Source organism: Corvus kubaryi, unplaced genomic scaffold (assembly GCF_017639235.1).
Source record: "Corvus kubaryi isolate FWS band 111438036 unplaced genomic scaffold, C.kubaryi_AGA036_p1.0 137, whole genome shotgun sequence".
NCBI classification, from domain to species: domain Eukaryota; kingdom Metazoa; phylum Chordata; class Aves; order Passeriformes; family Corvidae; genus Corvus; species Corvus kubaryi.
The window spans coordinates 18,852,195-18,865,998 of record NW_024580671.1 but is presented as its reverse complement, the minus strand read 5'-3'; the positions used below and the strand labels follow the sequence as shown (position 1 = coordinate 18,865,998).

General features: G+C 39.7%; 1 protein-coding gene across 4 annotated transcripts in view; it reads right to left on the bottom strand.

Moving 5' to 3' along the window:
- MET (MET proto-oncogene, receptor tyrosine kinase) overlaps nt 1-13,804 on the bottom strand; it is an 88,717-nt gene that overhangs the window by 30,613 nt on the left and 44,300 nt on the right. For all 4 annotated transcript variants that reach the window (XM_042018082.1, XM_042018081.1, XM_042018078.1 and 1 more), the window contains 6 exons: nt 11,971-12,105; nt 10,408-10,581; nt 4,885-5,045; nt 3,604-3,706; nt 3,256-3,392; nt 727-900 (listed from right to left, as the gene is read on the bottom strand). In XM_042018082.1, the coding sequence (XP_041874016.1) occupies nt 727-900; nt 3,256-3,392; nt 3,604-3,706; nt 4,885-5,045; nt 10,408-10,581; nt 11,971-12,105 (884 nt within the window). The remainder of the gene's footprint in view (nt 1-726; nt 901-3,255; nt 3,393-3,603; nt 3,707-4,884; nt 5,046-10,407; nt 10,582-11,970; nt 12,106-13,804) is intronic.

Below are 13,804 nucleotides of genomic sequence, written 5' to 3'. Positions count from 1 at the left end.
TAAATGCAAATACCTAACTTTGAGCAGTGAGATCATGTTCCTGGGAAACAAATTTTACATTTACTATAACAACTAATCAAAAAAGAAAACAAAAGAAAACCTGAGGTAAGCCAGGGTATAAAACAAATGTGTACATTTTAAAAGAGGTTGCATATTTGTACTTAGCATTTGCTAACTAACTTGTTTCACCTATCGCTTTCATTGGTGCGGAAATTCGTGTCTGCTTTACTGCTGACGTTTTTTTGGCAAAGGCAGGTGGCTCAGATTAGAGCTACTGAGACCATAAATATGTCACTTGAAAACACACACACACTAACATACATATATATTCATAATATTTACATAGCACTGGGTTTAGACTATTTTAAAATCCATTTGCTCTGCTGACTCTGCTGACTTGTCACATTAAATACTTTTCCTCAGCAATCAGTGTAATGTCCAGACACAGTATAGGAGACACACTTAGCTGTGCAGTGGGTATCTCAGCAGGACATCACAGGTAGGCTCAGCAGCAGCTAGGAGTGAAATCACAAAGAGAAAAGAGACACCCTCCCCCCTTCTCCTTCACCTCTGAAAGGAAATGATCTGCCCTCTGCAACTGCACCATAATAGAAACAATTGGCATGGCAGATAGAAATAAAAATGCAATTTCTTTTGATAGATTGCTGAGCAGCATAGCCATTCTTTGTTCATTTGTTGCTTTTCTTACAAGAAAATTTCACTCACCTAAGAAAAGATTTGGCTGGATGAATTTTTAAAACAACAGGATCTTCTCTGTATGTGAAATGGCTGCTTGTGCCTCGAATAGCCTCATCGATTTCCATTCTCACACGATATTCCTGGGGAATTTGCTGTGCTGGAGTGTAGCACTCCACAGTGCTTGCCGATATGCTGGGAGGACTGAAAACGGATTGCTTGTCACGATCATAAAACACATACTTGGTTTAAAACACTGTCCTTTACTGAGCCCCAACATTGCCTAAGCATCTGTTTGTAAAAAAAAAAGTCATTGATTTTTCTGCTGGATAATCAAATTGCAACAAGTAAGCATGACAGGAGGTAGAAATTGCAACAGCATGGCTTAGGCTCAAGATTCATCTTAATTCATTTGACTTGCACCTTGCCTGATGGAAGGTGTTGCCCTGGTACTGGTGACAACCCCATGAGCCCCTGAGCCCCGCAAAGGCAGGTTCCAGCCTGGAAAACAAGAGCACACTCCAGGATTAAGGAGAATGACTTCACCTGCTATAACCAAAGGATAATGCCTCTTTCAAATCCATACTCTCTGTTAAAAGCCTCAGGTAAAGGTTCTGGTGTGGGATGTACCAGATGCTGAGTGGAAGGCAGACGGCAAGGAGAAAGAAGGTGAAAATTCAGGAAGAGCTGGCTAAATTCAGCACATCAGCAGAGTCTCTGGGATATTCACCTTTCCCTTGCTATCATGCTGGCTGTGGAAGTCCTCCTCCTCCTACACTGAGATCAGTGGGTGAGTGGGCAGCAGGAGGATCCTGAAGTTTGAAGCACATGAAATGTGGCCACAGGGAGCAGGGCACATCAGAGACAAGGGTGGCAACTGACTGGAGAAGCAAATGTAACTCTACCACCTGGTTTCAGTGATTTGGGCTCAAGCACATCCATGGGCCATCCAAATGAGGTCGTTCTCTTAGAGTGTAAGAGATGGTCTCCAAATTAGACAAAAGGGACATTTTCCACAAATTTTGAAGCTTTCCAGGAAGGTGGGATTCGCTGTAAGGGATAGTGATTCATTCACTTGTATCTGGAAGCTTTTTAACATCTCTTAAAGGAAAAAAAGTAAACCTTGCTCTAGCCACCCTCAGAACTGGGGAAAGCTAAACTGCTGTTTACCTAGAGAAACACCTGCCCTGAGAAATTGGTTAAGACCTGCATAGAAGTTTCCAGGCAACTTGACTAGTGAGAAAGAGGGGTGCTGGAGATGCTTACTGGGTAAGTCTCAGCTATTGTTCAATACCTACAGGTCTGCCTGATGAACATCTGTATCTGAGCTGGCTGCCATCCCACCCCCGTAGTAGATGTCTCAAACAAATCATTCCCAAAAGGTTTATGTATTTGTCCATTAGTTGACCAGCTGAGATGAAGACACCAATAAATTCAACCCTAAACTATTATGGAACAGAAGTGATGAAGATCTTTTTAGTGATCAGACTTGAATATCTAAATGCTTTCCTTGATTTATTCAGACTTGGCTGATTTGATCAAGAGCACACAATAAATCATTTAGCAGTAAAGAATAAATTCCATCTTTCCTGACTCTGAGTCTGACATTAACTAATAGGCTACTGCTTCCCCATGTTCTCCACAAGTGTGAAGTTCTACCACTATGACTTTCCATAAGATGATGCTCAAATTTCAGAGGAATTGCTGGATATCCTGTTTCTGGAACACTGGGCCAGATTCTGCCCTCGTCCACAGAGGTGACAATTCTGGAATCACCCTGCTGTACCTGAGCACAGAACCAAGTAGGATTTGTGCCATGGTAGAATGGCTACCAAATTCAGAATTCTTGTCTGCCCTTAGCGGAGAATCTATGCTTGGTATTTAACATTTATATACAGACGTGGTTGAAGGCATTTCCACACAGAACACATCAAAGATTCATGGCTGAGCTCCTACTGGATCCAGCAGAGAGCCACAAGAAATTCTGGCTTAAACCTCAAAACAATTTTCTAAATACCAGGAAAAGTCTCGAACTGATGCTGCCTCTGTTTTGCAGGCTGTTCACTGATAGCTGTGCAGAAGTAGTGCTCCTCTGCATGGGATAGACATTATCACACTGGTCAGGTTTCCACCAACAAGGCAGTAGGAAATGGTGACTTGTACCCACTGGCTGCTCACTGGCAGCTGCTGCATGAACAGCAGCTCTTGCTGAGAGAGGGATGCATGTGTGGGAATCAGGGTGACAAAAATGATGGGAAATAAGCAGTTTCTTGTCCATTAGAAGTGGATTTGATACTTCTCTATGCAACCTTTTAATGAGGTTAATGAAGACAATATAGAATAAATAAGACTTCCAGGGAACTATAGTCCCTTCTAGAAATCTTTCAGATATCCTAAACTCAGGATATAATCTAGAACTGAATGCTTATTGCAGTATAAATTCCCCAACAAGTGACACAAGGAGAGGAAAGCAAATGTTCGAATTTGGTTTTTTAACTCCAAGGCTTTTAATCTAGACATTTCAGTATTAAAGGCATTGTGCTTTAGTTAGTAGATTACCTTTTCAAAGTGCATGGTTGTTCACCAACAAAAATCCTCATGGATTTCCCACTGTTTAGGTATTTTCCAGCTACAGTCAGCAATGTTCCTCCAGATTTGGGGCCATAGGTGGGAGATATACTTGTTATTACAGGATTCTGAGGGGAGGTAAAAATAAAACCAGTGGATTATAAAATTATTTTCAAAATGTAAAGAGGAGGAATTCAAATATTTATTAACATTTCCATGAAGTAACAATAAAGCCAACAGAAATACAGAATTTACCATGCTGTATTGGACTCATGATGAATCCCTTCCAGTTAATATTGAAGCTAATTTTGACTATAAAGGTTTAATCATAGTGCTTACCACGTATGAAAATGTACCGAACAGTGTTTTGCCACGTCCAACAGAAACACTACTGGATATATTAAAACCTGGACGTTTTGCAGCAGGAACTGTGCATTCCAGCCTTTAAAAAACAAGGGAAAAAATGGGATTACATTTTTTTCTGATTTTCTGATTTTTCTATTTAAAATAGAACCACTTCAACGTCATAGTAATGGAGGATCCATACTAAACAGATCATCAATCTATGTGTATCATGGATATTTCAGAAATAACAGCTAAAAGAACTGTGTCCCTCTTCTTCAACACTAAATACAAACACTGTGGTCTTTATAATACTTGGCCACAGAATATAATTTTAGTATATCAAATACATTTCAGAAAAAAGAAGCATGATGGAAAAAACAAATATCTTCTATTCAAATGCTGATGGTTTTTTTGAATTTTCCTTTAGTATCAAATTTTGGCAGACAATAGGATTAGAAAAAAATGCATCATATACACAAATTTATTGTAAAAAATTAAATATTACCAAAAATTAAACTTGAACTTCTGCAGTAGCATGTGTCAATGTATTGTATTACATTCACATAGTCTCGTATATAATCTAGTCTCCTTAAATCATCTTGTTTCCCTTAAAACCGTTCAGAACAGCAGTTAGGAGAGTGCTCAACATTTCTGGAGCACTTGCTGGAGTATGCACTGCTATGTATGTGAATAGGAAAGCTGTGCTGTGATTTGCACATTGCTTTGGTGGTAGAGAGAGGATATTCACTAACTTATATTTCTTCAAGATAACAACCAGAGTAACCTCTGTCTTAAACTTAAGCCAGTGTCTCAAATGCTTATTTCTGAGGAGGAGGAGGAGAGGTGCAGTCGAGGGGCATAAGCCTCTGGATGATGAAATACCTGCATCTTCTCACACTTCTCTCCAGCAGCTTCACAGATCAGGAAGACAGAGGTGACATAACCTAGCCCAGCAGGATCCTGGCCAAAGGAACCTGCCCCCTTTTCAAACCTTTGAATAGATTCATTCTTGCCAGCTTCCACAGACGTTGAACAGCATTTCACAGACAAATCAGAAAAACTGCTGCAGGAGCTCTTGGCATAAACTAGATCTATCTGATCTCCATTTTGAGCATTGTTTTTCTTGGGGAGTTTATTAAACCATGGGGTTTTTTTCAATTTGAAATTTCAGAATCAGAGATGATATTTATAGGCTGAATGTTTGTATTTGCAAAAAAATCCATACCACATAAAGAACATCTGTGTAAAAGGAAATTAATATTTTAGGTTTCTTACCTATTTTTGTTGCTAGACTTTACTTCCAGAGGACAAATTTGTCCTCCAATATGGACTACTGTATTTTTTAATTCAAATCTATTATTTTTGCTGAATCCGAAGTCCCATCCACACAGTGTCAATTTTGTCCCACCTTCTATGGGAGCGCTGCTTGGGAGAATCTGTTAAAAAATATTGTGTTAGTTGAATCAGGTTTTCTTGAACTTCATGTGGAGCTAAAGAATGGGTGAAGGAATAATTTTAGGAAAGCATTTCTTTTGGTAGATTATGTCCTAGCATTCATCTTAATTGTTCTTCACCTTTCATTTGTCACATTATGAGCTTTCTATGACAGTGGCAATAAATAACAAAACCTATACTAGAAAGCTTTGAAAGACAGTGTTTAGGGGCACTGAACAAGCTGTGCATTGTAATAGTCTTTTAAATCCTGCCGTTCTTGTCTTTCACATCTTATTTCTGGAGTGTTAAACATACAATGTACTTATTTTGTTAGAAGCTGAATGCTGAACACAAAAGGACCCCCAAATGACCATTTTTTGTCAGCTTGATGAAAGTTGGATTCAGAGTGAAGTAGCTTCAAAGACACCATAATCCAATATCACATTGACTGTGATAAAGTTAACACGACTTCAGCTATTCTTTCCTTAAATGTTTTACATTTGGTCACCTCTAATTCCAAGCTAAAAATAAACTGCCCCTCAGAAACATAGAGACAATCTACAAAGGAAATACTTTTTTTTGTGTGTGTGTGTGTGTATTGTAAATTGTCCTGTAAAATATAACAATGGTGGGAAAAACGTAGAACACTATAGAAGTCTTACAAAACTCCGTAAAATACTGGTCAGTACTGTCAGTAAAAAAACCCTCCAAACCCACCAAAAAACCAACCAAAAAAAAGACATTAGTCCAGGAATTATGAGGACTTTCAACAATACTGCATAATTTTGCAAACATACCAGTACCCCTAGACAAACAAAAAAGAATGAAAGGAATGACAGACTGAATTTATACTTGTGATCATAATGCCTTAAGTATCTTAAACTTAATGCTTTAGTGATAATAATTTTGCCCCTAAAATGCAATACAGCTGTGTCCTTCAAAGGACCCGGCTTAATTTTCAAGCTGAAAGGAAAGTGTTTGAGTGATACTTGGCTATTATTTCATCTGGAAATCCAGTAAGACAGCACATTTCTTTTCAACTCTCTTGTAGCCATACTTCAAGACTCTCACAAATGAACTATTGTAGATAGGCAGCTGAAGAATACTTCAAAAGAATTATACCATATACTCTATGTGGGGAAATTTACTGCCCTCATTAGAAACCAGACAAAGAGTCTGATCTAACGTGCACTGAAGCCAGGAGGAATCTTTCCTGTTTTTAAAAGAGCTTTGAAGCGGCTCTCAATGAGCAAAGAAGAGGGAACCTATGCAGGAGCAGTACTTTTGCACAAATCCGTAAAAAAGGAGTGATACTCACACAGCCCCCAGACACACAACTGCAGCTAAGAGCATGGAGCTGTACTGTGCCCATGGAGTCTGTGCTATTCCCAGTTTTAACTTTTCCTTATTTCTTTGGGGTTTTTCTTCAAAATCTGGATTTGACTTCAGATCCTAGTTTTCCACTCTGTTCAATATCTCAGCACATTATGTATTTCTGAAATAACGAAACCCTAGCAGAGACTGAAATTGCTCTGTGGGGGTACAGGGTGTCCTGATGTTTTGTACAATAATACATTGACATGTGGCATTCGAAGAGTTCGAAATGTAATCCACAAGTTAGCAAAATAAGGGCTTCACAAAGCCATACAGAATAAAAATGGAAGGTACCCAACTGGTTTTTAGTGATCTTACACGCCAAAAGAGACTTGTGATAACAAACCTGTGTGCCTTAATTGAGGGATAGTAGGTATTTACTATATTCTGTCAACAAATGTAGGAGGCAAGACCTCTAAGTAGATAGCAAAAACTAAACAAACAAAATCTTAAAGTTTTGTTTTCAAGTTCTGCAGATATTCCCCCTGAGTGTTGTTATTCAAGATTTATTTTTGTTCCATTTGTTCTGTATGATGAAATGTCTGAAAGTCAAACATGGTTTTCCAGACTTTTTGTTGGGAGAGTTGACAGGAATGGATAGTGAACCTCCTGATCTTTGAACTGAGGTATATGTAGGCCTCTTCTGTGTACTTACATTGCACTGGTAGTAACAGAAAACAATCAAAATGCAAACCAGTTATAAATGCTATGAAATGCAGGATTCAAAAAAAATATTGTGTTATCTCTACTGATAACATGGAGCAAGTCCTGCTGCAAGGCCTGTCATTCTGCTGCTCTCTGGACTTTTGTTTACGGCAGAAAGTTAAGTTTTTGTTTTTGGAAAAATTTAAAGCATTGTGTTTTCCTTTTATTTATGTTGACAGCTAATATCCACTATATACTTAATAAATTTTTTCAAAAAATACCTAATTATTAAAGTTTCTTTAGCCCATTCATTTTAATTCAGAGACAAGAACATGTACAACCACATATGAAATTTCCAGCAAAGCCTCCAACCTAAACAGGCAGCAGAAGGCCTGATGTTCTTGATACGTCTGATACAAAAGGCAGCTAAAATGACTCACTTTAAAAACAACAACAAACCATGTCAGATTTTTAACCACAACAAAGAATCAGAAGGGAGACCAATTTGTTTCTTCTTTTACACCCTTCACCTTTTAGCGTGACCTGAACGCCACGCGCAGATGCCTGCAATTTGTTCCAGCACCAAGTGATCTCCAAGGAGACTCCCTTGAGTCCCCTGGCTTCCCTCTAGAACTGCTTGTCCAGGCTGATGAAACTCCTCATTGTTGGCAGAGGCAGTGGATGGGAACAGACTGGGAGTCGGGCTGTGGAGGGGATGTGTCCCAGTGCCTGCCCTACTATACTGTCTATGTCTGGGCAGAGCTGACTGCTCCTCTCCAACCCACAGCTCCAAGGGAAAGTGCTTAAAGCAGGGAAAAGAGACAAGGATCTGCAGGACTCCATGGGAAAACACTGGGCTTCTTCTCTGCCATCCCTCCTAAGAGGAAAATGTGTATTTTTTTTTCTTTTCCCATTGTACACCACTCTGTGTAATAACCTGGGAAAAGAAGACTTAGTTAGCTAACAGCCACTGGACCGGACCCTCAGAGAGCACTCTGTTCCCCTCAGGTTAAAGCGATCATATGACATATCTCAAGCAATCTGTCCCTCTGAAAGCTGCAAAATATTAGGGAGAGGTTCGGACTGAATTTCAGATACAATGCAAAGCAGGTCATCCTCTGTTTGTTAGGAACAAAACTAGCTTGTTTCTTACATTTTATGCATATGAATTTAAAGACAGATCAGAAGATGATGAATAATCTGTTTTATATTTTTTTCAGTAATCATGTTAAATGTCATGGTCCAGTAGAGCATGAAATTTATCTTAACAGCTAGCAATCCAAAGAGATTTAAGTACCCAGCTGCATTTTTCTCCTTACAAACCTTCTAGAAGCAACATCTACCAACATCGGCATGCAGTAATTCGAGATTCATTTTAATATCCATCAGTGTCACAGATCCATAGTCATTACAGCAGTAGATTGGGCTTGTGCTGAGCAGGCAGGGCTGAGCCACATGGGGAAAGGGAGCACCTAGCCAGCCTCACACCTGTTCCCACTGCCTCACGTCCAAGGGGGCTCCCCTCCCAGCAACTTCACAGGGACTGCAGAGGTGGCTGTGGGGGGTACACCTCTTGGTCTAAGTGCCTGTGCATGGGCTCCAGGCTCTTGGTTCTTAAAACTGCTGAGTGCACGCATTCAAAATTAAAATAAAAGGGGGCTACATGAGCTCAGCCCCTCTGAAAATCAGAAACTAAGCAGTTCAGAGCCTGAGAAATTTTTTTTGAGCCATGGAAATACACAACCACTGTTGGAAAGTTTGCAAATTTAAAAACATTAAGGGATGCTACTTGTGCTTGAGGTCTAGAAAAGATGAAACAAACTGTGCAGGGTAGGTGAGCCCCTTGGGCCTGCAGAGGTACAGAAAAATGTATAAGAGCTAATTCTCAGTGTATACGTTTGAATTGGTGATTCAGTCTCATCCAAACTAAGGTGGAAAGGATTATTTCATTATCTAATACAACCTTTCTGAAATAAATGTACTGCTGCATAAAGGAAAAGTAAACTATTCACATTCTGCATAAGCAATTTTTGTGCATCTCCTTTGAAAAGTAAATGGCAGTAGAAGGTGAGGCAAATTGCCCCTTCCCCTTCCATTTTCCATCCATTTTAGCTTTGATTCCTACAACTCTTCATTTTTTTTTTACTGAATTTTGCCTGTGTTAATCCTAAATTTTGTGTCTGAAAGGTCAACATGGAAAAAACCAACCCCATAAACACGTTTCTATATTTATTTCTAGATTAATAGCAGTTTTGCCTAAAACTTTAAAACTTAAAAAAATTGTTGTACATGAGATCATATGCCTGGCTGAAAGAAATACATTATTTATTTAAAACCCCTTTTTTTATTCTCTCAAAGAGTTTGGCATATCAAATTTTCATCTCTGTTTATAAGTTGCATTCCAATGAAGGAAAATGAATTTTTAACTACATGATGTAGTTTAAATGTACTAACACAAGTGAATGGGTATAAATGCTACCAGAAAGTTTTACACTTGTCCTTCCCTTAGATCGCTAGTCCATCAACTGCCCTACAAACCTCTGCCTTCACAGTTATGTGACACTCCACATGAGAAGATTTGGTCCCAGGTACAGTACAAATCCTGCATTAACCATAGCTAAATTAAGACTGGACTGTACCAGCACAGCTCTCTGCTCATCTGTGCCTTTTTGTTCTCGCACACCCTTGATGAGCTTTGGCTGGCTGGCAGCAGCCTCTGGCTGCCCCTGTCCCAGGAGTGCAGCTACACGCTTGCTCCTCACTGGTGCCAACTGGACCCATGGGAACAAGGAGCCAGGGAGGGACATTATGTAAAAAGAACTTCTCCAGGTGCTTGATAGCAGAAAGAGGGAATTTTTCTCACAGAGAAACACCAGATTTTCCTCCAACACTGGACCCAGCACAGGGATGGATGAACAGCGGGAGCCAGAGACCTTCTGTGTTGGGTCAGGCTGTGGCAGCTGTGGGCAGGAAATGCTTTCCTCCACTTTTGCCTCTGAGAGGGGTCTGAGAGGAGGAGTGCTCCTATCTTTGACTGGCCTTTCCTGTCGGACCCCTGCCAGGCTGGCTCAGACCCATCTTGTTTCCCTACCAGAAGTGCTTTGTAGGGCCAGGGATCTCCCAAGGCTGGTCAGGATGATCAGACAAACCTGTCCACCCATGAGCATCTTAGCCCACAATACTCAGGGAGACAACGTGCATCCAGTCAGAGGATTTATGGACATCAAGGCTGAGGGGAAGTTGGGGACAGCTGAAAATTTATCATGATTACATAAACAGAAGATGTCTACAGAGTGCAGACTCTTCTTCCCTCAAGAAATAAATGTGAGAAATCCACCATTTTACCTCATAAACTGTAGGCAAGCAGGTGTCCTGGGTCCAGGTGTTGCTGGGGCACTCAGAAGACCTGAGGCACTGCTGGCTGCACCAGCCACACTGCATGAAGGCCGGTGCCAGCAGGCACTGGCTGCAGGACCTGAAGTGACGGCAGCCTGGCCCCTTCAGCGGGATCTTTGTTATCTGTCGATGGAGAGACATGATGCACACATCCTTCTAATACGTACACTAAGTGGCAAGGAGAATCTCTATTTATGCATAGTGTGCTGGTGCTACTCAGATTTCAGATGTGCAAGCCACAGTTCGACTTCTCTTTAGCTCGGTAATTATAGGATCTTATAAGTAATTTAACTGACATGATTTTAAATTCACTTGGGAGAAACCCTAAAGGCATCTTAATGTTATATACAGTTACTACCAGCATCTGGTGTTTACAGCAAGATAGCATTTTTTGCTGATGGAGAAAGAAAACAGCAGTGAGCTCCTCCCAATTCTGCACCACTTCTTGGAAGAAAAACAGTGTAGCTCAGTATGCTTTAGTTTACACGTCTGTAAAAATAGGCATGATGGCTATTTCAGCTTTGGTGAGCTGTATTAATATCTGTGGCACACTTACAGCATGTGACTACCCATGTACTTGTTAACACCTATCATCAAAAAACCTATACTGTACCTAAAGTATAAGTTAAAATTTATATTGCTTAAAATATCAGGGTAGTTATGAAATAGTCACTAAACATGTAAGAATTATTTTTGGTCAAAATACTGAAATGAATATATAATTACATTACTATATAAGTGCCTTATATTTCTTTATACTTCAGTACCTTCCTTAAATTAATTTTGGACATTTTCTGAAGATCACTCTTATAAATATCTCATACATTTCTAGTAAATGATTAATAACAGCCTTTACTAATGGCTGATGTATTTCTGCAAGTTCTTACAGAACTCAAGGAGTCAAGTTATTGCTTACGATTATGGTTTAGGATTATCTGTAATATTATCTGCTGATGTTTAAAACCTATTCTTCAATGCATATCTACTTATGACAATAGCATATTTATGATAGCTCTTCATTTTTATTAACTCTTTGTAGGCTACATGCTAAAGTAATTTCCAAGCTTTACTGCCTTCCAGTTTTAAAAACACCCATGAAACACTTGCACACACAACCCTCCTTAAAAAGTTACAGTGTTGTGACACAAACCAACAAAAGCCAGGAAACTGAGCACCATTCTTTTCTTAAGCCATTGTGTGTTTTGTCTTTGCAAGCACTCGAATTAGGGACAGGGTTTCAGCCTTAAAATTTGCGTTTCCTGGCTTTTGTTGGTTTATATCACAAGCTCTTACATTATTTAAACATTTCTCAATATTAGGCTGTCAGTTTGTTTAGTAGGGGAAAAATATATCTTGGAGGAAACTTGCAGCCCCAGTGTTCCCTAGGGAATGGCAAGGCTATGAGGACGCAGTGCATAAAGCAGCAGTGTGAACAGCTGCTCTTACCGAAAGTTGCTGCTCTGAAGGCCGGTTTACACAGTGCACAGAAGGATTAGATTATGAACCACTCACCTTTTTTCCAGTCACTACCAGGGTATAGCCATCATCTGTCAATGAATTCTTGACAACAACTTGGGGAGAGATGGGGTGGGAATCTAGCTGAAAGCTGACATGTGGAGCTGTGGGTTCTGAACGGGAAACCACTATCTAAGAAAGAAAGAAATTTTTAAAATCAGCAGGCAGTATGTAACAAAAATGCATGCTGCTCAGCTGTCTCATGTTCTCTGCTTGCATTAATTACTTTGCATTACATTGCATAATATTTTGCATAATGTTCCATCATAATCTGATTAAAGTGCTATAAAATCTACTTTATTTAACACAGCCAAATCATGGCTGTTGGAGGATCCTCAAAATACACCATATTTATTAAAATATGCAGGAGTCACTGCATGTTTCCTAGTCCTTTAATTTCAGGTATTTATAAATCACCATAAAAAATGAAGATAGGTCATTTAGTCAGTCCTATACATTTAAGAATGAAGAATTTTATCTACAATGTCTATTTAAAAGAATCTTAAAACTCCAGGTCTTCAGAAGTCAAAAACATTTCCTTTTATTTTCCCTTTGGTCCTTCAGTTTGAAAAGTAAACTTCACCCTGTGTCAACAGTCTCTGGTCTTGCTGCACGTGGGGCAATTAGATTACAAAGCTATGTCAGGCACTGCAGGTTGCCACTGTGGGCAGCCCCTCAGAGCCACAAGTATGCAGACCTCAATACCCAGAGCTGCCGAGATGGCTGCTGCACTGACAAGCTCCTTGCAAGATTTGGCTGGGCACCTTGAGCTCTGGCTCCTGCTGATTTCTGTGTGAGCCGGGTGTCCGGGACTGAGTATTCAAAGCACTTCTTAAATTACAGAGAATGGTGGAGGATCCTTTAGGAGATGCTCCAAAACAGAAGCCTAATTTAGTTGTCCTGAAGCCCCTTCGCAAAAAGCCTTCCCTCTCTTCCTCTGTCTTTAGATTTTAGGAGATCTTGGGGAGATTAGTCACACCAGTATGAAATTCCCCCACTACTCATCTCTCTGCATCTTGAGTTACCTAAATACTTCTGAGAATCTGGGCCTATTCCTGCAAACACACGCCTAACTTTACTACTGTAACTTTGTTGACTTTAATGGGATGAGTCATGGATGTTAAGCAGAGGCATAAAGCATCTGCAGATCAGGGTGGATATTTGATAGCAAGATTTTATAGGCTTGGGCCTGCAATCCAGAAGGATGTGCACCCAAATGTGATAGCATCAGGCAACAAAGGCAGAGGATTGTTTATATGAGGGAATATCATGTTCATGTTTCAAAAGCTGTATCACGTGTAGTTTACTTAAGGAATTTAGATAATCAACATTTGCTGAGAAGTTAGGATTCAATGGGGTTCATTATTTAAAAAGATTGAAGCCACTCTGGAAATAACTCATATGTCAAATGTTTCATTTTTTACTATAATGAAGCTTTTCTTCTGTCTCCGAAGGCAGAATCAGAACAGCCAGGACATTGACTTACACGATTTCACTGGCTTTTTGCACTGCCAAGGTCTTTCAACAAGATGGCTGACTCCAAAACTAGACTTAGAGATGCTGTAATTATAGCTGATGTTTTGATGTAATTCAAGACTTAAATAAAATATATGAGCAGTTAATTCATGCCGATAACTGCTTCACATCCGAGGTATTTATAGTTAGGGGTTGCAAGAGGCTTTTTTCTTTAAAATGAAACTGGCTTTGTTATAGACTTTGCTATGGATTTATTTCACCACACAGAAAGTGCAGCTTTTAGAAATCAATAAGGTATGATCATTTTTGGTGACACAGAAGTATGGTCTCTGACTCAGTGTAATAGGGCATGAGC